The sequence below is a fragment of the Stenella coeruleoalba genome (genome assembly GCF_951394435.1).
Source record: "Stenella coeruleoalba genome assembly, chromosome: 5".
Taxonomy (NCBI): Eukaryota; Metazoa; Chordata; class Mammalia; order Artiodactyla; family Delphinidae; genus Stenella; species Stenella coeruleoalba.
In genome coordinates, this window is record NC_137150.1 from 66086144 (window position 1) to 66112474 (window position 26331).

The 26331-nt window shown below is 40.3% G+C and overlaps 1 protein-coding gene across 6 annotated transcripts in view; it reads left to right on the forward strand.

Moving 5' to 3' along the window:
• Window positions 1-26325, forward strand: part of LPP (LIM domain containing preferred translocation partner in lipoma) — a 695014-nt gene extending 668689 nt beyond the window's left edge. For all 6 annotated transcript variants that reach the window (XM_079921711.1, XM_079921716.1, XM_079921713.1 and 3 more), the window contains 3 exons: window positions 5754-5932; window positions 11557-11677; window positions 12944-26325. In XM_079921711.1, the coding sequence (XP_079777837.1) occupies window positions 5754-5932; window positions 11557-11677; window positions 12944-13072 (429 nt within the window). In that variant the 3' untranslated portion in view covers window positions 13073-26325. The remainder of the gene's footprint in view (window positions 1-5753; window positions 5933-11556; window positions 11678-12943) is intronic.
• Window positions 26326-26331: the final 6 nt, after the last annotated feature.

Consider the following 26331-nt stretch of genomic DNA (forward strand, 5'->3'; position numbering starts at 1 on the left):
TGGAATCCCTGGCCCCTTCTGACCCTCCCAAATACGGTATACCTGGGGCCCATTTGAGGCACACTGTGTCTTAGCCTGCCGGTTGAGAAGCTTTGCACTAGAGACTTGTTTTCCAGGATTAAATAGAATAATTTTATTTTATGTCAAGTATCCAGAGTTTATTCGTGATGAAACCTATATTTGTGGAGCATCAATTTTATGCAAGGATACTGTTGTAGATGCTAGGGATCCAACAATGAATTTTCTGTCTTACCCCGTGGGAGCCAATGAAATTGACAGTAGACGAACTATCTTAAGATCTCAACGTGTTTCCTCTCTTTATTTATATGCATGTAGCTTGCCGGTCGTCAGCCTTATATTTGTAATGTGGAGTATGTATGTCTACTGAAATATGGAATAGGTATACTGTGATATAGCAGTGGGGTTATCCAATGGATGGAGAATTAGACCTATACTCTAATTCCAAATCTTCCACTAGTAGTTTTCCCTCTCTGCACCTTAGTTTCTTGAATCTGGTAGTTGGACCAGACGGATGGGTTTTAAACTGTACTATATGGATTCCCCATAGGCTCCATCCTTTCCTGTTCTTTATCCAGAAGTGATTTTGGACTCTGTTGGATATGCTTCTTTGATAAACTGTTTCCCTGAACAAAGGATTATGGAAGAGGGAGGCAAGTGAGGGAAGTTGAAAACTTCTAGACCAGAATAATCTCTAAAGACTTTTAAAAGTCTCATATTTTCTAACTCTCCTTTTTTTTTTTTCTTTTTATTCTTAGCTCAACAAGACCAAAACTGTATGTAGAACATGAGATGTCACCCTTAATCTTTCCAAGAGTCTTTTCTGTTCCAGTATTGCTTTGGTACCTAAAAAAAAAAAAAAAAAAAAACAATAAAGACTGAATATAAGATCACATTTTAATTTTATGAAATGAAAATTTTAACATTTCTAAATGTCAATACTTTATAGTCTTCCAAATCTTCAAGTATTTATGTCTCTTGATTTAAAATCTTCAACAGCGACCACACACACACCTAAGTAATATATAAATTTTAGAAATATTATTTTCTCCATCATCTAACTAGTAGTCAATGCTTATGTTACCTGTATGCTTCATGTAGATTCAGATGATTCTTCCAGCTCTTCTGACTGTGAATTAGAGAAGTTATTTATACAATATCCAAGGATAGAAAAGATACAACCAGATTGTATCTCTAATTTAAAAACAGTTGCATTGGGGGGTTTTGTGTACAAGATTTGTTGGTGATTTTATTTTTACTTTCACTTAACTTTTTGTTTTTAATCACAATTGTATTGCCGTCATTTCAGAAAAGTTTATAAGCTGTGCCTTTTAGCAGTTAAATAATTTCTTGGTTTTTCTGCTACTCTTAACATCTTCTCTTGTTAACCACACTCTCATTGAAGTAACTGCTTAAAACATTTTCAAAAAATTCTTAAAATCTCCAAACAGGGCCTAGGATTTTTAAAAAGCGTAAAATCTAGACTCTTCATTCAGCTTAATCTAGAAGGTGTTTCACACCTGGTTACTTGTTGCCTAATGTGTGTCATGGACCATGGAGGTCCTGGGCAAGGATGCTTACTGTTGTGGATGCTGTATTGCACTGCCCAGACCCCCTTCAGGACTGAGGCTCTCACTCCCCCACTGGCTGGGATTGACGGTTCACAGCTGAGTCCCTCTCTTCTTCCTTGCAAGCAGCCCGTATCCATTGGCTGGCAGATGTAGGGATATAAAAGCCCTACCCCCTAGCTTCAAGGAAAGACAATTCTGCAGAGCCATCCTAACTCCAGAGTTCTCCGTGAAACCATCAGAAGCCTTTGTTATAACTGAATCATAGTTCAATTCCTCCCTCTATCCAGATGCTTCCTGTTCTCACCCACAGGCATGAGCTCAAAGCCACTCTTCAATAACTTCTTTAGTGCAAAGCTCTGTTTCAGAATCTGATTCCTAGCAAACTCAACCTATGACCATAGCTCCACACGGGGAGAGCAGGGTGCCACTGTTTGGTCACGGAGGTTGACATAAACCTTTAAATCAAGGACATTATAATATTCGGTGTCATAGAAGCATCATACAATCCTATGGGAGTGGAAGAAGTGACTTATTTTGCTTGGAGTATAACAAAGGAAGAATTACGAAAGGTTTTGCAGAAGAGGTAATGTTTGAGCTTAACTTCGAAGAATGAGTAGGTCTTCTCTAGACAAAGAAGGATGTGAGGTAGTCTGGGTTTGTAAAAGAATACAGCTTATTAAAGATGTGGCAGAGAGCTCAGTGTGGCAGCTGGAAGGTGGGCTCCACGGGTGGGGTCCCAGTAGAGATGGGTTCAGAGCCAGGCCATTAAACACTCTACTGATTTGGAAGGTTCTTATGCTGGAGTGTCCTCTTCCTTCCTAATTCCCGTCTGTCAAACTTGGCACCCCTACTTCACATACAAGATGTAATTTGAGTAGATGTACTTAGAGACACCCTTCTTCCACTTGTTTGCTTGAAGACTTGTTATTTCTTTTTCTATTTCCTTAAATACTATTTTATTTATTAACCGTTTCATTTTAACCTGCTTCAGAAAAGCCTCATGTTTATATAAAGAGTGTATCTTTTAGTCCGGCTTTAAAATAACCTTCTATAAAAAGACACAGAGATCTTTCTCTATCGTGCTTAAAATTCTACCCTAGCAATTTCTGGAATTCCAAGTGGTAAGGTACAGTAAAGTTTAGATAGTCCAGATTTCTAACACCTCGTTTCAAGCCTCAGATGAAGGGTTGTCCAGTTGTTTTTAGTATATCTCTAGTAATGGAAACATTGACCTTTACCTGTTTCTGTTAATACTGATATATCACGGAGTAACAAAATTGCAGAGTTGGAATTAATCATTGTTTTACAGGTGAGAAAACCAAGGTCTAGAGAGAAGAAATCATTACCTAAGGTAGATGTTGACAAATCCAGAGGGACGATTCATATTCTTCATCTAGCAACTTTGTCTCTCTATGGCTACATAATGAATTCATCAGATACCTATCTGAATTATTGGGAGGCAGGAACGGGGGTACCAACCCCTCCTCTGTCCCTAATCATCTCCATGACTCAGGTCCCAGCTGTATCAGTCTTCCAGGTCTGTTTTCTCACCTGGGAAATCAGAGGCCTGGACTAGAGGAACTCCCAGAGCCCTCCTCCCAGACATTTTAAGAGCCTTTATCCTTTCTTTAGGAGCAGATATGTCTAAGAGTCCTAGTGCGCCAGTTGAAGACTGAAAGGAGAAATAAAGAGGACGGGCTGAAGAAGATTCACACGTCCTCCTCAACCATTTGCTAGTCCAAGCTTCTAGTCAGATGCATTCTTGGAGCCTTTATTTTCTGATTTAGGGGCATTTTACAATAGTCTCACTTTAGGTATATTTTACACTGTTCTTCCTTTGTAGCAGAAATGTTCAGATTACCCGTTCTTTAAACATGGACCATAAAGTCTTTCCTTAGAAACTGACTCTACCTTCTATGCTGCTGCTGGTTTTGAGTAAATGGGCTTGAATCTTGCAGCCAAGCCTCAATGCAAACAAAAATATTTTCTGGTCAAGCATTTTCTCGTTTGTTCAACTCCATTACAGGGTTGGCTTTAAAAAAAAAAAAAAAAAAGTTAGAACCCACAGAAGAGCAAAACACAAACCCTGGGAAGACAGTTTCCAGCCACATTAGCTCAGATCACCAGGGTAGAAAAGAACCAGGGCCTTCATTGTCGAGACCATCGTCATCTCCACTCTCATCTTATGTTCTTCTGCTATTTTAATTTCACCACTTCAAAATGGGGGGCAAATAGGTTAATAGTTTCCATGAGTTTAGACTGTGACCAGAGGCATACTAAGCAATATCAGAACCTCCAGCAACCGCAGCTTGGAGGAGAGTACGGTGACGGATTTACTGTCCTCTGGATTCCAGAGTTAGGGGAATCGGGCCAGCACTGTGATGCCAAAGTGCGATGTAAACAATATTCCTTCCTTCATTCTTTTCGCACACATTCATCCTGAGTTTCTTTTTATTCCAGGTAGTATACTGGGTGAAGCATGGGACAGAGAAATACATTCTTAAGGCATAGTCCCTGCCCTTAAAGAATTGCAGTATAGTAGAGGAAATAGACATATGTGCAAATAATTTCAATACAGTGAACACTGTAAGTGCTTTAAGCAGCATGAATTAAGTGCTCAGGAAGGGGAGAGAAAGAAGCAATTTATTCCAACTGAAGGCATTGAGGAAGGCTTTACCGCCTTCTGACCCGTACCTTGAAAGGTCAAAAGAGCAAATTGTGATTCCTTCTAGGCATTAGCCAATGCACAGAAATATGGAAGTTTCTCATAGGTTTGAACAGAAGTGAGCAGTCTGAGACGTCAGGGGAATCTGAGCCTAAAAAGGGAGTTTGCATGTCAGGTAAGGAACAAGCTATTTTCACATTGTGGAGTCATATAAGTTTTTCTAGCAAGAAAGCTGCTTGGTCACATCTGTGTTTTAGAAAGGAAACTGGAAGTCACTGTGAGGATGGGCAAGTGTTACAGGAAGAGAGATGGAAACAAGAAGCCAGTCAGGAACTGTTGCTGTAGTTGTCATCATCACACTAGTTATCTACCTATAGGCACGCCTTGCCTCATGCCCATTTAAAGGTTCTAGTGGTGAGAGGGAAATTACTCCTTGATTTCCACATCCCTTTGAGTTCTGCATGATTCTAATCAGATCCCCATCCCAGGTTTATTCTAAATCGTAGACTCATTGAGTCAGTCCAGACTTCTCAGTTGCAATATAGCGTATTACATGTGAAACATGGCTGTTGGTAAGAGAGCATGGTATTCTAGGCAAGGATAGAAAGTTAACAGCTAATTGTATCAATCTATCTGAGTCCTGACTCAATAAATGGTATCCCTTTTAAAGGGGGGGGGGATTTATTTTTAAAGCTGAGCATATTTTTAAAGCCAAATAAATTGACTTTCTTAATTAATTTCTCAGAACTGGAACCCCTCTAGGTTCAACATTTCCATCAAGAGTTCACAGCACTAAGCGTGGGAATGGTGTTTGAATCAAGGCTTTAAATGATCCAAAGCCTCACTGATTATGCTGAGCTCTGATTGGGTTCTGCAACCAGCATGCTCTCTACAAGTCTGGGTCATCAGAAAGACCACTCTAAAATGTTAAGATCCTTGGTGACCCCACTAGGATTTTGATGACTAATCAAGTTTTAGAAGTAATAGCGAAGTATTCTTCCAGTGGAGAACCTGGACTATGTAGTTCAGGGGTCAAGAAACTATCGCCATGGCCAAATCCAGCCTGCTTTTGTAAATAAAGTTTTATTGAAACACAGTCATGCCCATTTACTTACACACTGTCTATGGCTGCCTTCCTGCCACTACAGCAAAATTGAGTTGCTCTAACAAAGCTAGAAGTATTTACTACATGGGCCTTTACAGAAAAGTTTGCTATTACCCGTGCTGCATTGGAAAGGAACACGAGTAGAAGTCAGACAACATGAGTTCTAAATCCTAGATTTGCCACCCAGAACCTGCATGACCTTAGAAAAGCCACTTGATCCATCTGTGTTTCATTCTCTCTGTAATGAAGATATATACTCTGCCTTCCTCCAAATACTATGATAAGCACATGAGCCCATGTGTTCTGTAACAGTGCTTGCCATGCTGTAAGTTACTACATAAATGGAGCTCTTCACGTCTTAGCCTAACGTTGGCATTTTTCTTTTCCTCCTCAGAATACCCTGGAGCAGTGCAGCGTGTGCTCCAAGCCCATCATGGAGCGGATTCTCCGAGCCACTGGGAAGGCCTATCATCCTCACTGCTTTACCTGCGTGATGTGCCACCGCAGCCTGGATGGGATCCCGTTCACAGTGGACGCTGGTGGCCTCATCCACTGCATCGAAGACTTCCACAAGTAGGCAGCCTGCTCTCCCTCCTGCAGCCTAGGTGTCCTCTTGGGGTCTATTCTTACTGCCTGTATCCGGGCCTTCACACTCTTCTCTCTCCGAGCTATAGGATCTCCGGATTTGGTGGGACGTTAAAAAGGTTATTTATCCCCTCTTCCAATGCAGGAATTGATATTAGGTACTCCATGTGGTCCTCCAGCCTGGTCTCTGCTTCAAGACTTCCCTGGGGCTTATCCATCACATCTTTGTGTAGCTCTAATTATGAGGAAGTTGACTTAGCCGCAGAACATGTGTCCTGTAAAGAGGCAGCATCCTGGTGTAGCTCTCCCTGGCCTAAACATGAACAAGATATGTGACAGTGGACAAACTGCCCAATTTCTCTGAGCTCTTCAGTTTGGTCATTAGACCAGACCCTGTCTTAAAGCTTCCCATGTGAGACAGCCTAGGGTTCTCTCTAGAGCTGACCTCTACGTCTTGGCCACTCTGCATATAGGAGGTTATGGGAGGGACTGGCACAGGGAACAGTTCAACCCCTCTTGCTAATGCAGCCTCTCACATATTTGGAGGCTATTTTATGCCATTATCAGCATATTCACACCCTCTGCTAAGCTCTACCCCCACCCAGGTCTTCTCTTCCTCAGGATATTTCCTAATCTTTCGATGACGATTAAAAAGTAGAATCTTAAGGTCAAGACCGCTTAACAGATGGGCCTGGAAAATTATGTCACCACCTCCTCACTTCTCTAATTTGTCGATCCCTCTTTATTATAGCTGGAGTTTTCATGACAATTGTATAGCTTTGCATTTTGCTTATTCTTATTTGGCCAGTTTGTTGGCTGGTTAATTGGTTGATCACATTTGTCGCATATTTCCAGGAACCATACGACAGCTGTAGATGTGGTTTGTAAATGACAGACAGGGAGGTTCTGGCTCGTGTTTGCTTCGCAGTGGCTTTAAGAACAGTCTGAGGCCGTCAGAGAGATGAAGCTCCTATGGCTCACCAGTTGGGGTATCTGTTCTATGGCCTCCAGATGTGCACTCCTGTGGGTTCATTTTCACCGCTCTGTTGATTGTCAGCAACTGGGAGGTACTTGCCACAAACAGTTTGGGGACCTGAGATTCATATTTTTTTAAAAAGAATTTCCTGACCACTTTTCAAGTAGCAGGGAAAGTGAAAGCCTCACCGAAAGATGTGAGGCTGAATACATTGAAAAAACAAAACAAAACCCCAGAGGCAGGAATTCTCAACCTGAATTAGACAAGAAAGGGCTCACTTTGAAAGGGCAGTCACAGCATAAATTGTACTTCACGTTATTGATATTTTTAGCTTCTAATTACACATGAAAAAAAAAAAAAAAAAACCTGTGTCTATTTAAGGGAAGTGAAAAGATACCATTGGGGAGGGTATTTCTGTCACTGTTTCTCTCCTTTCTTAGACTTACCCTAATCCAAGAAAGACTGATAGATATAATCAGAGCACACATGTTTCTGTTGCTGAAAAAGACTGATATGTTACACCCCTCAATTAAAACAGGAAATCAATTCTGACGAATGTAAGTTTATATCTATGCCATTTATCTTTCATTTCTAGGAGTGGGGAGCATAATTAGAGACTTGTGACTGGTGACATGTGTGTGGGTCTGAACACTCCAGGAAGGCAGACTTGAGCAACTGAAAGGGAAAACGAATCTGAAACCCCCAATGCTTCCCATCACCGCTAATTCAGTGGCCAGTTAAAATACAAATTATTAAAAATCATGTTGTCTGCATGATTGGCAGGTATGCAGGGGGAGAAGCTTTTTGATCTTTTCTCCATTTCCCAAAGAAGAATAAAAGATACATTTTACAGAACTCCGTTTCTGAGTCTTGAAAGGACTGGAATAAAAAGCAGCTACAAGTCCAACCCATTAGCCGTGTCAGCCATGGACATTGCATGGCTAAGGAGGGTGGACTGCAGAGAAGGGGAACATAGCTGCCTTCTGCAGATTCCTGGTCATTCTGAACAGATCTCCCATTTGTGAGCTTTTGGGAGATGTATTTCAATTCTGTTCAACCACATCTATGAAGAGCCCTCTATGTGCCAATTACTGTGCTTAGTGCTAAAGGAGAGAAATTGCATAGGTAGAAATACCTAGAGAAGCCCCTGTCTGCATGGAGCTTGCCAGGAGGAGGGGAGAGAATAAGTGCGGATTCTGTGTGATAGGCACCAGGCAGAAAAGACTGTAAAGGTGACGATGTGAGGCACAGGCAAGGGCTTGAGCTGTCAGAGCCAGAAGATATTACTCGGCCCTGGGATCTGAGTAGGCTTCTGGAAGCAGAGTGTTTTAAACGGGAAATGAAGATTCTTGGCAGAAGGAACAAGTTAGGCAATAACGAAGGGCCCAGAGTGAAGAAAGGCTCTCGATCCGCTTGGCTGAAACTAGAACAGCCTGCGAATAGAAGCTATGGTGAGATGCACGAGGCCCAGGAGAAGGGATTTATCTCTCCTGCTTAGAAACCCGTCCTTTAAACTGGTGCTTCCCAAACTTCAGTGGGCTTACAAGTCACCTAGCGATCTTGTTAGACTGCAGATTTTAGTTCAGGAGGTCTGGGGTGGGAGTGCCTAAGATTCTGCCTTTCTGACAAGGTCCCAGGTGGTCTTGGACTGCACTCTGAGTAACAAGCTTTTGAAGTGCTATTTTTAAAGCCTTGCTTATGGGCTGTCCCCTCCATAACTGCCATCAGTCAGGGTTGGCCCAAATCCTCCATCCTATTAGGCAGAAACCCTTTCCCATATGTCATTTCAGATGACTGCTCAAACTAGTTACCTGGCAGACTGCCTGTATCGCACCCTCACCCCCAAAACACACACACACACACACACACACACACACACACACACACAGACTTACTTTCCATTTCACCTAAATGGCCATCTTTCAAGGCCCAACTCATTATCATCTACTCTAATAATCCTCCTCTGATCTCAAACGCTCCCTAAACCCATGTTTGAATTTGTATCTCCTTCTCTATGTTTTATAGTTTTGTAAATTCACTATAGATAGCACTTTACTTAGCCTGATTAGTAAAAAAAGAATACACACGCACACACACGCACACACGCTATTTTACAGTAACCCCCTTAAATCATTTTTGCAATATGGTAGGATACGTATATATGTTAATAGAACAAATGCAGAAATATATAGAACTCCCTCACCAGTGTGATTGCTGGAGTTTGAGTTTATTTCTGTATTCCCAGTGCCAGGACAGTGAGCTCAGAAAAGCAGATTGATTTAACTGACCCTTTCACTGTGTGGAGTCTTTATTCCACTATCTGTGCTTTCTTATCAGGGATGTTACATGCATCCATTTATTTGTTTACTCAGCATCCATTTGTGGATTGCCAGAAATGTGCCAGGACCCAATGATTAAGATCATCCCTCTCTGAGCTTTGGCTCCCATGGCTATAAGGCAGCAATGATAAAAGTATTTCTTAATAATGTTTGCTATGAGTAAAAAATAAGGCTCAGGGTATAGAGTGCTTAACAAGGCTTGGCGCAATAATAAGCACACAATTTTAACCATCAGAAGTGTTTGTATCAAATTAATTTTATTATTATCGTCTGCTTAGTGAGCTGAGCCTTGAAATAGACCACCTGGGATTTTTAACAATCCTCCAAATGCTGGCCAAGGAACACAGTGGGGACGGTGGAAATCACTTCCTGTCTCTTCACTTTGCCTTTTCCCATCATAGAAATGAGGCCAATTGGTAAGAAGAAATCATTACTCAGCAAGAATACAGTCTGTGCCTTTCCAGAGAGGAACCTTGAGATGAAACATAAAGGCCTGAGCAACATCTTTTTATGCGAAATGTGGCAAATACTTCATTCCATTAGATATTGCCTGACTTTCTACCTTCTGCACCAGCCACACTAGTTATTTCTAGAAACTCAGAAATAGAGCAAATCCTGGCCTTTGGAAGCTCACAGTTTTGAGGTCTCCAAAGATATGCAGATAATTACTGCTAAAATAGGCAATTTCAGTGAAAGATATTTTATCCTCAAGGAGTTAGTAATCCTACTTGGGGACATTGGGGAAGACTCACAGATAAAGTGATAGGCAAGACACACTTCTGACCTCACAGACTTTACAGTCCCATTGGGTTTGGGGAAGGAAATTTTGCAGCTGATTCCAGAAGGCTGCTTATTTCACTACTGATGACCCAGATTCAAAAATAATCAAGTAGTCCAAAGCAATTTTTTTTGCCACTGAGTATGAACTTCTTGCATAAAATACCAATTATAACAACTCTGATTACTGCCGCAATTGTACCATGATCCTTTAAATTTTTCTTTCATAGCAATCAATTGATCTGCTGCTTAATTCATATTTATTTAGATTGCAGCCATACAGATGCCTTTTGGGTGCTGCTAGGAAAATTAATATGTACATATAGAGTATAATGTATGTAAAGATGCCTTGACAACCATAAAGTGCTCTGCAAAGAGTTAGATTACTATCATTATTTCTTTTTAAGTCTCTCTACAAATAGATAAATTTTAACATCATTAATCTTAAAACCATTACTGAGCTGCTCAGTCAAACTGAGCTGCTCAGTCTTTCTTTTTTAATCTTTTCAGTTCTTATCCATGTCCGTTTCAAATCACGTCTCATTTCACACCTTCATAAAGACAACACCTAATTTCCAGAAGATACATATGGGTGCACAGCCTATATTTGCAGCCTATTAATCTGTTACGAGAAAAAAAAATGTTACGGCCATTGGTCATATTAAGGAATATTAAGAGATTAGGAAATATTAAAATTCCTCACCAAGAGTTAACCTCAAAAACATATGTGTATATGTGTGTGTGTGTGTGTGTATGTGTGTGTGTGCGTGTGTGTGTGTGTGTGTGTGTGTGTGTGTGTTGGGTGGTATATTCATATACACATACCCTTTGGAAGTTCTAAAATCCTTTGAAGAATAGAGAACTGGACAGCTTTGTAATTTTTTCTTTTTAAACAAAAGTTTAACACAACCGAAATATAGGAATTGCAGATTTGGCCATAGGAAGTTTGGTATAAAGAGTATTTAAACTCGCTAACCTCTGCTGCTTTGAAAAGATACGTATTTGAGGTTTCTTGTGTTCATTCCTAGAATTCAAGACACATTTCAAAGAAGAGGCTTAATAACTGGGAATGAGGCAAAGTTACCAACCTCAGGATACTTGGGTAGGGCCTGGGGAGCACATACAAAAGTCTAGAAGCAAAAGTCAGAAACAAGTAGGGGCCTCCTTGCCTCTCTGGCTGAGCTGCCCAAGCCCAGGGTTTGGGTTTGCGATCTCTCCACAGGTGAATCCCACGCCACGGTAGCTCTTCATGCAGAAGCAGTTCACACACTCACTCCCCTACCTCACCAGATATCATGGTATTTATCATCTAGAAGGACCTCAACAGTCACCAAGTGTGAGTCCCTTATTTTAAGCTGAGGAAGCCGGCTCAAGGAAGGTGACTTTTGCTCAGGGTCACACAAGACAGCAGACCACGTGTCCTGGCTCTTGGTTTATACCTTTTCTTTTCACCTCCAAGTCTCATCTTTTTGCCAGTGTCCATGCTCAGTATCTAACCAGAACTCTCTCTCCGTTTTCAGGAAGTTTGCCCCCCGCTGCTCTGTGTGCAAGGAGCCTATCATGCCAGCCCCTGGCCAGGAAGAGACTGTCCGGATTGTGGCTCTGGATCGCGATTTCCATGTTCACTGCTACCGGTGTGAGGTCTGTGGTCAGTGCCCCCTCACCCTGCCAGGCCCACTAGAGCCGGATTTTCATAAATACAGCAATTATTAAATCTGGGGGAGCCCCTAGTGCCTGTGTTCATGGGACTTGTGTTTTACAAGAGGCCTGTAACCCAGGCTGGAAGTGACAAGGGAGCCTCTTGGCCGAGGGCCATGTCTTCATTTATACAGCAAAGGGCAGCAAGTCTTTCTCCTCTAATCTGGGTATGAAAAGGTATAAAATCATTCAGAGAATGATTTTAAAACATTTTCTTATCGTCCTATGACTTACCCAGAGCCCCTCTTTGAAAGCGCTTTTCTTGTTTGCTACTAGCTCTCCTGAGTGCAGCAGTTCGCATTAGCTGTCTGCGAGAGATAGTATGAACTTCTTTTATTACCACATCCTCGTGAGATTGGCTCTTCTAGTCCCACGAGGAGATTTTCCCAAGACACAGGCTGGTGGGGCTGGCAGGGTGGCCCCTGCTCTCCAGGACTGCAGTCATTCCATTCACCGCCTGAGCTGTAACGACCACCTGTTTCATGCAGTGTGCTCTGTTTGGCCCTACGTGCCTCTCTCTGGCCTTCACATGAGCAAAGAGAATAAAAGACTTCCAGCTTTTACACTAGGTTTTATGACTAAAGAGAAACGGTGTCCTCTCCTCCGTGCTGTATCCTTTAGAAAGTACAGCAGGTCATTTCCCTCTACCCCCTGCCCCCAAACCTTAAGATTTTATTTTCTTTCTAAAGTTGGAATAAGTAAGTAGAGCCCGTTGGTGGCCCTTCTGCCTAGCAGGAGTCACTCTACAACTTAGCTTCTGCCCTGGAGTTACCAGGAGATTCTGTCCCTGCACCTGTATATTACTTTTGAGAGATCCTTAAATTAATGATAAATGGCAAAGATGAATTAATGATTCGGGATCTATTCTTGTTTTATTTTCTCTTGTGCTTGTTCTCGTTGTTTGGGTGAGGGGAGCAAAACTACTAGTTGGGAGCCTAGACCCTCAGGTTCTTCTTTTCCTGTACCTGTATTTCCCATTAAGTGATCTCAGGAGGGTCATTTCACCCTGTTCGTATTGATGTCCCCAGTCTCTACTTAAGCTTAATGCAAGGCATACCATGTTATATCCTGCAGAAGGAGTTGAAGGGGCTGGCGGTGTATGAAGAGGAAAGGTAGTAGTTGGCCTCATTATGGAAGCCTTGAATGGAAAGCAAAGGAATTTGTTTCCATTTTCACTGATATCCTTTCCATCTGTCTTCCTTCTTCCAGGATTGTGGTGGTCTCCTGTCTGAAGGAGATAACCAAGGCTGCTACCCTTTGGATGGACACATCCTCTGCAAGACCTGCAACTCTGCCCGCATCAGGGTGTTGACCGCCAAGGCTAGCACTGACCTTTAAATCCAGTCACCTATTTAGCGGTTAGTTGGTGGCTCTGAGAAGGATGAAACACAAGAAAAAAAATATAAGAAGAGAAATAGGAAAAGAGAGGAAAGGCAATCAAGCTATGGGATGGTCTCTACTTCATCCACTATTAACCTTCCTTTAGAAACACATAGAGTATGAGATGTTTTAAAGTTCTCACCAAATACACATTTCACATTTAATCATGTAGGACCTTGATGGGCCTTTGTTCCCAAGGACTTGCACATTTTTGCACGGATTATGCTCCATCCCATTCACTTCTGCATTCCTTTAACTTTTAATCCCTATGTTTGTCTCACTTTTCATCTGGTTGAATGGCTTTTTTTAGTGTGGTATTTGCTGTCACACAGCTTTTCCTGGGTGAGTTTGCCAACTCACAGGTGCTTTTAGGCTTGAAGGCTCCATCCTATCACTTCCACATTGCCAGTGAGCATAAAAGATAGCCATTCTTTTTCTGTGTATTGAAAAATAGTTCTTTCTGTTGCTCTAAACTAGTCGTGTCCCTTGGGGAAAAAAAATGCACAATTATATGTCAGGCTATAAAGAATTTAAGCTGTAAATTACATAGGTTAAAAGAAGCCCTCATTGAATTTGCAGCCATCCTAATTCAAAATCTATAATGACCAGTGTTTGGGGCTCATTTGAAAACAGATACTGGTGAGAGAGAACCAAACTTCAATATTTTTCTAAAGAAATTACAGATAGGGTATGCTGGATAAAGCATTTTGGGGTTATATTTGAAAAACTCATTATTACCCCAAAATATTATCTTAAGATTTTCCTTTTCCATGCTACCTGGACATAATAATATGGACAAACTTGGTTTTCTCTAGAATATAACATTTCCAATACTGTTCTGCTTTTCATGTCAGAAATATTGCCTTTTTTTTTTTTTTAAATATCCAAACACAAGTACCAAAATTGACTTTTTCTCTAGAGGAAAATAGCTATAAAGAGCAGTTTAAAAATTTTTTTTTCCAGGCCCAGGTCCTTTTTGCCTGACAGTTGCAAATCAGGGCACATAAAATTGTGTTAGTTTTGTGTAGTTTACTTTAAAAAGACAGGAAAGCTTGAAAAGATTGTGAAACCACAGTCTCATTATTCTTATAATCCTTCTGCAACTCAAATTACATACTGCAGAAGACATTTTCATATCATCGATGTGACATTTACACCACACTTTCAAAGACAATCACTGAAAAAAAATTGCCTTTTTGAGCTAAAAATATGCAGTCTCTGCCTAGAATCTTTATTCAAACTCTTATTGGGCAGTGAAATGCTTACTTGCCAGCTCCAGGACCGCATATACTTTATTACGTTTTAACATGTTTCTTTTAAGGAAGGACACTTCTCTTAGTAGCAGGTTACCGTTTTGTAAACTAATTAAGTATCTTGGATTAAGATTAGTTAAAACTTTCTTCAAATTTTTCACAAGTATATACTTTTAAATTATGAAGTACTTTAAATATAAACAAAAGTATAAATAATAATATAATGAATCTCTGTGCCACCCAGTTTAAGAAATCCAATATAACAAATATAGCTACATTCCCCTGTATACCCTTCCCTGATTCCACAGATATTTTTTCATGATTAGAAAGTGACAAAGTTTTCTAGTCTGACTTTTGTTTCTAATTTTTAATTTTAACACTCAGAAATGAAAAATTGTGCGTGTTTTGAATTGCAGCCCAGGCCTCAGGAGTCCCAGTTAAATTTATTTTACTTTAGTAGGAATAATCATAAAGGTGGTTGATTTTTTTTTTTTTCTGTAAGAAGTTCTTAAGCTTATAGCTCTTCTGAGTTAATCTGTGGCTCATTTGCTTTGGTCCCCAAACGGTTTTGTTTTAGAACCACCACAGTTACAGCTTTTCAAAGGGTCCTTTGACCCTTGACTGTCCTTTCCTTACCTTGCTGCCCTTATCCTTGATCTCACATTTCTCATAATGTGAAATACGAGGGGTCCACTTCGGGCAGCATATGAATTTTAGGATACCGTGGCAACTGTATCTCTGAATTTCTGTCTCCCAAATGAAAGGCCAGACCATGCGGATGATCTCAAAGAATACTGACTATTAGACAATTGAGGTGATAATGATAATATAATCTGCTTGAATTGTTTCAGTAACTTGTTTTCTATGAAATACTTGGGGGGAAATTGTCTTTTGGTCAAAAGCAAAGAGCCAAGTTTATTGAGAGAGAGATCTTATCTCTTGAAGTGCAGTCCTGTTAGTATGAATTTTGCCAAAGGAGGGAGAATTTATGAACTATTTATACTATAAAAATGCAATAACATTCTACTTGTTTGTTACATTTAAGTCCTTATGTAACTGAATGTTTACATGCAAAAAAAAAAAAAGAGAGAGAGAGAGTAATAAAAAAATGCTTTCACAGACCCCTCACTGTGGCATTGCCAGAATACTGCTTGCTTACAACCTTTATAGTGCATTTTTATCACATAACCTCAGAGTATCTTTACCAAAGATTTTTAAAGTAAATCTCTTTTTAATATAGACTTATCATACTTTTATAATAATGAATGTGCACACCTACATATATAGATATTTAGATTTAGATTTTTTTTTCTTTCACAAGGTATAATAAGGAAAGGATCCTAAAATATTTTATTTCAGGATTTCTTAAATATATGATTTATATTGCTTTCTTATCTTCTCTTAATCATTTGGTGTCAGCAATGCCAAATCACGTTTTACTGTTTTAGCTACGTGAAATTTTGCCTATAACAGAGATATAAAGATCTAATACCTTAAGGATTATAATTCTACTGTCTTTTGATATATTGTCTTGATTGTTAATCATTTAAATACATAAGTAATAGAAAAGAATCATAGAGTCTATAAGAGAAAGTTTGTAAAAATATACTAAAAATATACTGGCTTTAAAAAAAATTGTCAAGAACACAAATATTTGGTAATTTTATGTAACATGAGAGACATGGAAAAGGAAAAAGAAACCCACTGTGTCTTGGGCTCTGCAGACCGTTTCATAGTTAGATTTCTCCATTGCCTGGATCTCCAGCTCATGGCAACTCAGTGTGGAGTCTCATCTGCAAATAAATCGGCCTTTAAAACTCAAAAATAAGTCATGTGTCCCAGAAAAGCACATCAAGACTTTGAGATCCTGAACATGTCTGCAGCTCAAAGATGTGGGTTCTTTTTTCTTTCATTAACAAATTGTTTCTGTAAGAGCAACTTCTCTGATCAAAATTACTACATTGAGTGTATGCCGATTAATACAGTGGAGATATCAACAGTATAATTGTTTTCTCACTATGAAAGATTCTGCAGAGATGTTTGTGATGATGTTTCAAGCATATAACACTCTCAAGTGTTTTATATTTGGGTCCCAGGGGGAAAAGAAGAGCATTTTACCATGGGGCTATAGTACAGGGTTTATGGAATATAGACAGGACTCTGAAAACACAACTTCCAACAGTTTTCCTAGTTAGTAAAAATCCTATTAATGTGAACCAGCCAGGAGTAACAGTGTTATTTCTATTTGATATGTTTTGGGCTTCTCTTGTCAAATCTGTGTCGGCTGCCCCTTGATCCCTCCATTATCAAGTTTTGCAGGGTGTTGGGGAAGTTATAGCAGCTGCCAGGGAGATCAGGGAAACACTGATGTAACCTCACAGCCTCTCACCATTCCTCTTGGCTTGGAAAGGCTTTTTTTCCATATACATTTCTAGAAATATTGCTATTCTACCTTAGTATTTCACATTTGTAGTTTAAACAAGCGATTGTCCATCTGTTGCCTAGAGCTACAGTACATGTGTGTTATGAATGAAATATGACAGCATGTTCCATACCATGCTTTAGCCATCTGTAGGAAACCAGGAGGCTGGAAAAGATATACCTCTGCAAAATGTGCCTCAAGTTCATTTCCTGAGATCGCTCTTTTGGTGCACTTTCATGGGAGACAATCAGAGAGCAACATGGATTTGTGCCTTATTTTTAAAGAATCTTTACACTACTCTGAATGCTCCACTGAAGAGTCTGTCACTTAAATAACCATCCCCAAATCTCCAACATATACTCATCAAAAAGTCAAAATCCAGAGAAATCTCAACTCTTCATCTTAATGTATTCTAACAGTATTTCTGTTCTCACCATCTCTTAGAAGTACCTTACGGATTCCTAAATTAGGTAAACATTCTTATGCCACGAGGTGATGTCTTGGGTGTTGTTAGTGACTTAGTGGTCTTACTCGCGTTTTAGTTAGATAGTGAAGAAAGACTTCCACTTGAGCCTTTAACACCTATTCAGCATGTCCACTTTTTTTTTAATTGCCACAATTTTTTTGTTTTTTTTTTTTAATTTAATAGTGTACAGAACAAGTTGAGGATCTTGGTTCTGAGTCATTATTATGGTGCAATCATGAACACTTCAGGTCAAGTTATTTCCTTGACAGATAACTTTTCTCGTGAAGCTGTTGTTTAGTTCACTTATAGTTCAACCTTTAAAAAGTGATCTGATTAAAGCTGTGTGGCGTGGTGAGAGTTCTTCCTCCCTCTCTCTCTCTCTCTCTCTCTCTCTCTCTCTCTCTCTCTCTCCCCCCACCCCCACCCCTGCCTTGTCTCCCTTCTTATTCCTTCCCATTCCTACTCATTAATGTTATCGTGCTTGGACTTTTCATAAATAAGTTAAATCAATGCATTACAAGCCATATGGAATTATGATCATATTAAAGGAAGAATTGTGCTGCAAAATATGTGTCATCCATCAATTCTTTCTTTAAAAGTGCCTGTTTTTCCAGATTGTGTTTATTCATAAAGTGAGGTGAGATAATAGAGTCTTTCAGTTTTATTTTAATGAGTTTTCATCAGGGACTCAGATCACAGAGTTCTTGGCAAATTCCTTTATGACTGGCCTACTTTTCTCAGCTATAGGCAAAGTGATCTTTCTAAGACTAGGTTGAGATTTTTTTTTTAATCCAAAGCATTTTGACCAACAAAACAATCATATTTTTAAGTGGTGGCATGTTATTTTAGATCAGTGAAACTTGAGAGTTTTCCTTATGGCAGGGGAAAGCTATTATTCTTCTGGAATTTTTACACATATCAGCATTTTTCCCATGACAGTAATATTAAACCCTAATACTTGAATCACAGTATTTTGCAGGGAGTAGGTCAGCAACAGAGTTTTTCCTGAAGCACGGATTACAGACCTGTAGTCTGTTTATAAAAAGCAACCTGAGAAGAACAATCTGGGTCTTTCGGTAAAACATTGTCTTAAAATGAGTCTGAGATTCTTTTAAACTCTGGCTAATACTGATCAAAACATGCCTTCTGTATCCATTTTTTATAAATTTGTTTAGGAAAAGCTTATAATTCTAGGACTGTATTTCTATTTTGGGTTTCTGCCCTTCTGTTTTCTACAAGTTGATCTTGATTTTCCTTTTTAGTAGGGTCACAGATGAGGAAACTAAAAGCATAACTAATACATACGTAATTCAATACACAAATGAATTGGCCGAGAATTAATGATAGTCTCAGTGAATGTGTTGTTTTGATAAACAGGCAGAGGTTTTGGGGGTTTTTTTGTTTTTTGTTTTTTTTAGTTTTTTTTTTTTTTTTTTTACCTGTCTCCAAGAAGAGAGGGCTTTGGCGGGGAAGGAGGAATTTGAGAGAAGGGGCAGGTCACAATTTAAACAATAAGATTCTTGTACCGTGTAACTCAGAATTTTCATAGGGGTTTTAAGGATTGGCAATTGTAGTTTTTTAAACAAGTAAAATATTTATATTTCCAAGTTTATGAGGTGTTTAAAAATCACTGTGGCTAACCATGTATTTTTCCCTTGTCAGGAGAGAATTAAAATGGGAGCTGCTTCTCAGCCCCATGGCATGGCCGTAACTACACGAGACTTTTTTTTTTTTTGGTACGCGGGCCTCTCACTGTTGTGGCCTCTCCCGTTGCGGAGCACAGGCTCCGGACGCGCAGGCTCAGCGGCCATGGCTCACGGGCCCAGCCGCTCCGCGGCATGTGGGATCTTCCGGGACCTGGGCACGAACCCATGTTCCCTGCGTCGGCAGGCGGACTCTCAACCACTGCGCCACCAGGGAAGCCCACGAGACTCTTATAATACATGTCATTTCATCCCTCTGTGAGAGGGCCATAGCTCGTTCTCTTTGTGACAGATGGCAATGCATATTCTTACGTAGTCTTAGTTAAGCTGTACTACGCCCTAAGCATCTCTGAAGGTTAGAGGTTTCTATTTTCACACATTCAGTATTTCATCCCTTCTGATGTACTTACTTGGTGAGCACGGTAAGCAGGCGTTGTTTTGGTCTGTGGGCCTCTTGTTCAAATCCAGTCATCCACGTCCTGTACGGCCCTGCCTAAACAACCACGCTAGAGTTGATTTGTACTGCCTTTTTCCTTTTTAGTTACAAGCACAGAAAACTAACTTTAGCTTACTAAGTTCAAAGAAGAAATATAAAATGGCACATTTTTCCTTCAATATAGAAAGGAAAGACACTTACTCCTTTACCTCTTTTATTTTCCTGGACCCTGTGCAAAAAATTGTAGACGCTATAATTTTGTTATCCAACATGCGTGGGGCTTATCTTGTGGGAAGTTGTGTGGAAGATGCATTTTATTAAACTCATTGACTTTTCTCCCGTGAAGTTACCAAAAAAAAAAAAATTACTAAAATCTTCGCCCTTTATTCCTGATTGTTACTTAATTTACAGCAGTTTCTAAGCACACTAATAAATATCTCTTATCCTAGCCCTTGTTATAAGCACAGATTTTGTAGGATTCTACAAGCAAAATGTTATGTATACCAGAAAGATGAGGGAAACCGATAGCTAATTCTTTTGTAATACCTTAAGATGGTTACATTAATCCTTCCCTACTGTGTGCTTGCTACTTCTTCCAGGACACTTATTCACTTATGGGCAAGAGAAAACATCATGCATCTAACTCTGTTAGACATTTACCTAATAGGCCCAAATAGGAGTCTTTATTAAATGACCCACAAATGCAATCAACTTGGTACTGAACATAGCTTCTAAATTCAGTGTTCAACCCCAGGAATAGAATGATCTACCAAGACTGAGACAGGTTTCATTATGTCATCTTGTGTTCTACCCCAGTGTAGAGGGCTATAGCTGACCCCAAGCCCCAGTGCTGTTCCTAGACAAATCATGCGTCCTTTAAGGATCTGAATCTCCCGTTATTTTCCTGACAAGTCCCCATTTCACATCTTCTTAGAGCTGGCTAGTATGTAGTAGTAGTCATGGCAGTCCCTTCTACCATTGGGGCAGCTTTTTTCTACAAATGTTCTTCCGTGTTAAACAAAACTCTGGCTCTGGAGCTATGCACAAGAAGTCTAATGTCTAAATTGTTGCCTCTAGGTCAGATGTCACTGACTCTTTCAACTTTTCCTCATTGATTGACATGGTATCAAGTCCAATCACCCTCTTGCTTCTCCTTTGAACAGTTGGACCCAACAATATTTTCTAATTTTGTTTCAATCTACTTGGTGAAATGGGGCCAGCACTTTGGGTCAGGCTAGGTAAAAACACTTTCTTCAGGGTTGAAAGTAAGTGGAATTGGAAGCATCCAAAGGAAACTTGATATTCGATGTGGAAACTTCCCCCAAGGACTCAGACCCAGGAGAGTGAAAGCTTGATGAGGATAGATCTCCCATGTGTGCAAAACAGCCCTCTTACACTATGTCCTTTACTGTTTTTGTTGTTACCAAAAAGTCAGAGGAGGAAGTGAGCTAGTTAGTATATATGTCATCCATAAGACTCCCACTTCTTGGTCAATGTTCATGAATTCTCTTCAGCCCTTTCCCTTTGTTCTTGTCTTCTCAAGAATAAGACATTTCTTGTCCACGTTCCCATACTGAATACACAAAAAGAGTCCTGGCTCTTTATCGGTTCCACATAAATATTTCTGGCTGGTTGGCTTTTGAGGCTTGCTTTCATTCTTCTGGGCTCAAATGTTAGTACCTATAGATGTTGCACTCTAGACCAAGTGAGCAGCTTCCCTACTTGATCAGTTAAGAACTACCCTTAGGAGTCCGTGTTTTCTCTATCCTTTTGTCTTTCTAACATCTTTACCCCTTACTCATCTCCTCAATGTAATAATCACTTTAAGGGAATCAGCCCCTAAGTAACTCTGATTGAAGCTAACTGCAGTAAAATCAAATAGATTCAGTCTGCACTCCACAGGAAGGAATATAGCTTCAGGAAAAGTAATTCTCCCCATTGGTATCAGTAAGCCTTCATGGAAGAGTGAACTTTGTTAAGGAATCTTGGTTCATTGGCTTGATTTAGAAGTTTAGAGAAGAATACTGACGGCACCAGAAACAAAAGGAGAGCATAGGTTATGTTCAGAGAAGACCTTCTGCTTTAAGGATCACAGATTCCGGAATGTCCTTCACAGGAGAAAACGCTTCCAGATACTCAAGGTCGGTGAGAAGGGAAAAGCATAGAGCAAGATTGATTCAATTTGCTTTTTCATCTCTATGTAAACGTAAGATGGGATACGTTGTCCAATTATAATCCAACCCATAGAGTATCAACAGGAATCTGTTTTGATAACATACAAAATGCACATTTGCATTGGCTCATAGCTCTGTACTCCACTCTTGCACCAAACACCCCTATCTTTTGAGCCCACAAGGCGATGAGCAGGACACCTCTATTTTCCTATTACTTCTAGGTCCACAGTTGGAAAGGACTCCACATTCATCTATTCCACTTGGTGTTAAAATTCCCTGATAGATTTCTTGCTAAGTGATAATCCAGACTCTGCTTAGCGTCACCTGCATCAAGGAGCTCATTACTTCTTAAGCTCTTCCATTTCCTCCATCATGCTTTGTTCCAAGCTCCCAGAAACAGCCTTTTGGGCTTAGGTGCTCCTTGGTGCCACACAAAATTCATCTTTAGTACATAATAAAGTGTCGCTTCCTCCCTCTGTTTTCCTTCCAAACATATTTTGCTTTTGGCAACACATTACTTTACAAAAAATAAACTTTGATTTTTTTTTTAGCTGAAGATTATAAAAACCTTTAAACATCCTTAGAAATAGTCTGAAGGGTTTTCTGAGGGTTAGGTTTCAGAGTATGAGTTTGGGGTTGCTGTTTTTACTTTCTTATTCAAAAGACAAACTGTTCTGACTGTTGTTCTATAGCTTCATGCCTTCCGCCAGTAACTAACCCATGAAACCCTCCCCTGTTATTCATTCTGCTGATAATGACCTTAAAATGTTGGGAAATGTCAGCGTGCGATCTCCACTTCTAACAAGGAAAACGTCAAAAGCAGAAAATACTGGTTCTATTGAAATGCATCACCTCTGGCCAGTTGTCCTTTGCGAAAGGAAGGAGGTTACATTATGTCATGGTTTTACATAGAAACGTATACATTCTTTCCATATTGTCCCGAGTTACTATTTAGTGTCAATACCATTCCTTGGTCTTCGGGAGAACAAGGCTTGCAGCCCTTCCACCCCAGCCTTAAATTCCAGAGTCCTATCGGCAGAACCTGTCATCAGGCTCCTGGGCAGGACTCGGAGGTGGCTTTCTGAGCTCTGAAATAATAATTCCTAAGAGAGCTTACAAACTGCTTTCACACATAAAACAGCCCTGGGAGGAAGGTTATTAATAGCCCTATCCTAGAAGAGAAAGCTGAGGCTCAGAATTGTTAAGTGACTTGCCAAAAGTGATAGAGCTGGTAAGTGGTACATTTGGGGACATACCCAGGTCTTGCAAGTCCAGTGCTCTCTCCAGTGGCCGCTCTCAGGGCACAAAATACCTCCAAGCACGCTGTATGCTTCTCACAGACCACCGTGCCCCCTGTTTGAGGGCATCCAAGGAAATTCACATAGGTTACTCAGCTATCAGATTGCAGAGCCATGTGTGTACTGTGGTGTTTGAGACCATTTAGAGCTTGCATGCATTTTCTGTGTCATCTTGTGGGAAACTACTAGGTATTCTGATTGGCAGTGTGATGGAGCCGGTGAGGAAGGGCCACCGCTAAGAACAAACACTGTGGCACTGAAGTACACTGCAGCAAATTTCCCCAGAGACCGTGGTTTACTTTACATTAACTGAAAAACTCTCTGGAACTGTGAGGTTCCGTTTATCAACCAAGACCATGTCATTTAGAATCCAGTGGCGTGCAGAAAGAAGTGACTTGACCCTTAGGACGATTCTCCTGTGGGCTACGATTTATGCCCCACAGAGGCAGGAACTGCTGTAGGTAAACAGTGCATATTCTTCTCTCAGTTCACATTTATCGAGGCCCACCAAGTATATGTCACAGCATCAGGCATTTCCGAGCCGGCCAACCGACCTTGACCTTGAGATGTCTGTGAACAAATGCTATGGGATTGACTGCCGTTCTGCGACTTGGCTTTTGCTACTTGATAGCCTGGGCTTATACCCCGCTGTGGTCGTTTTGTGATTTGTGTGTGCTTATCCTGAGGCGTTTGGTGCTCTGTTGTTTCCAGCCTACGTACTTGGAAGCCTGCGTGTATATTCTAGAACCTGCTCTACGTGGCATTTCAACAACTGGGCATGCCTTCTCTTGAGCTGCATCCCTCAGGAAGCTGTGCCTTTTGATGTGTGCTCTTGGGTTTTTAGTTCCTCCCATTTCTCATTATAGTTGTTTGGCTTTAAGTTAAAATCTGTCCACTGATTGAAAAATATCTTTCTTCATCTGAGTTAAATCTACTGCAGGGAACCTTTAAAATGAGCTTATCTAATAAGCTTTCTAGGCATTTTCCCTCCCTAGAGTCTTCCATCCATCAAGCTGGTCTCATCATCCCTCTGCTGAATTCCCCGGGATTAATGAGGGCCAAGTTAAATAACAAACGGCCTCTCACCCCTTTCCAGTCTTCACACCTGGGAAATACAGGCAGGGCCGGCAGGGCCAGCAGGCGAGTCTCCTTGGCTGACATGTCAATTTAGACCCTGGAAAGGTGGCTGATCTTGCCGTGAGGTTTGATTAATGTGATGACTGATAGAGTGGAAAGTGATTTCTCGTAGAATAACAGGTATAACCCCCACTACAGGAGTGGAGTAGCAGAAGCAGCATTCTGAGAACTCATCAGAATTATCTGGGTGAGTACGCCTGAGCCGAGACTCACTTGCGTAGAAACTGTGGTGTCTTATTAGAGGGAATGAAAGGACAGTGAAGCTGTGAATATGAAAAGGCAGCCCTTTAAAAAAATCAAGGAAGCCACAAGCTCTGATTTATCTTTACATAACGTAAAGGAAATTATGAATGCATTTTTTTCTTCCTCCACTGTACACAATATTACCCCCCATGCTTAGGGAAAATACAATTGTGTTGTCCTCAAAACGCTCATCCGTGCACGTGCTTGCACCCAGGCGCACACTCTCTCTTACACACACACGCACACACACACACACGCAGACATCTTCCAAGAAGGCTGATCCTTCAAAAAGGAAATCTTATTTTAAAACACTTGGATTTTTCAGGCCAAGAAACTAATAATTCCTAGACCTGACCCATTTTAGTGACTGCTAAAAAAGAAAAGGAGAAGCTATTTAAATTTTGTACGCATCCATTTATCTCTTAAAATATGCCAAAGCACTTTGAGGTGAGGGTGGAGACTAAGGTATTTATCTCTGCTGCTTGAGGCGCTCTTTAGATTTCTACCTGTTGGGAAAAGGGTAAGAACCATTCTTGGGCGATTATTATTTGATGCATTTGTGTTGCCACCTTGTACGGTGCCTGCTTTGCTTCCTACTGAGGCATAAGAATGAGTTGTTTTTTTGACTCCTTTTCCCCCATCACAAGGGAGTAAATATTAAAGCCTGAATGTCTTCCCTCACCAAATTATTTCAGTCCATTTCTGAGCTAGTTTAGAAAGTGCACAAGGGGAAGAGCTAGCTTCTCCTGGATATATGTCTCCATTTTTCTTCTTTCTTGGGAGACAAATATAAAGGGAAAAAATCCAGTTTCTTTTCATCTCTCTTTCTCTTTGGGTGACAGTTGATGATCACTTAGTGATTATAAACCAGAAGTAGGTGAATAGCTTAGCCAGGTTGTGATGTATCTGCCAACATGCTTCATTCCTTCAAACACAGACTTTGAGAGGAAAAGGGATTTTATCATTTAAATGCCAACAATAGGAATGGCCTCATATTTGAACTTTCAAACAGTAAAAGGTGAGTTGATATTTGGGCAGTGTTTGCAGTTTACTCACCCTATGTGCCTTCTGCTTTTAGTTTTTAGATGAATGTCATTACATTAACATATCAGGGCAAAATTGCCAAAAAGTGTTAAAGTGCCTTGGACCTTCCTGACTGGGTAGCAAGTTGAAACTGGGATAAACCGTACCAGCCTTCTTACTTAACTGAAATATCTGAACTGAGGTGTATCCTTGATGAAAGAGATTTAGGACCCTGGAAACTAAATCTTGTCACCCACCATTAGCTTCTATTTAACTAGTTGCAAAATCATTTTTAAATGACTTTCTTCCTTTTAGTACCCATTTTTTTTTCTCTTGGGAAAGCTGATGAGCAAATTATCCAAGAATTATTTCTTATTAAACAAGGCAGAATATTTCCCCCCAAAAAAAATCTGAAGTAGTCCTCATTAATTTTCAGGAGACACATGAAAAAGCAAATAGAATTAAAGATGGCATCGATTGTCTGATTATTTAGCATGGATAAAATTATGTGATTTAATGTGCCTTCAGTGAAAATTTAAACTAAATGCAAAACTTTCACAGCAGGATGCAGTATTGAACTTTTGCCTTGGTATCTATGCAATTAATTACTTTTTTTGTTTTGTTTTGCCTTTTAAACTTTACCTTTATCATTCTTTATCATTAGTTAAACAGATTTGGGGCTGTCTCTTTCTCTACTGGGAATATGTGCAATTATGAGATGGCACCCCCCAAAAAAGGAAGGGAAAAGAAAGAACTTTCGGGTTGCAAATCTGTGCCATGAAGTAGACGTGACATGAAGATGCAGAGCCGGAGGATAGTAATTTTCTCTGAGCCGTACACACCAGCTTTTATTTCATGGCTTTGTCACAGGCTTTTCTCCTTCTGTGCTGTCACCTTTGAGAAAAACGATTGCACCTTCTCCAAGTCTGCCTTTTAACAGCTACAGTTGAGTTGGCAAGACTTCCCCAGCTCTGAATATAGCCATTTGCCAACTCCGGCCTCTTTGCGAGACTGACTCAAATCTGTGATCTTCTGTTCAGCATACACATCAGCAAAGTGAGA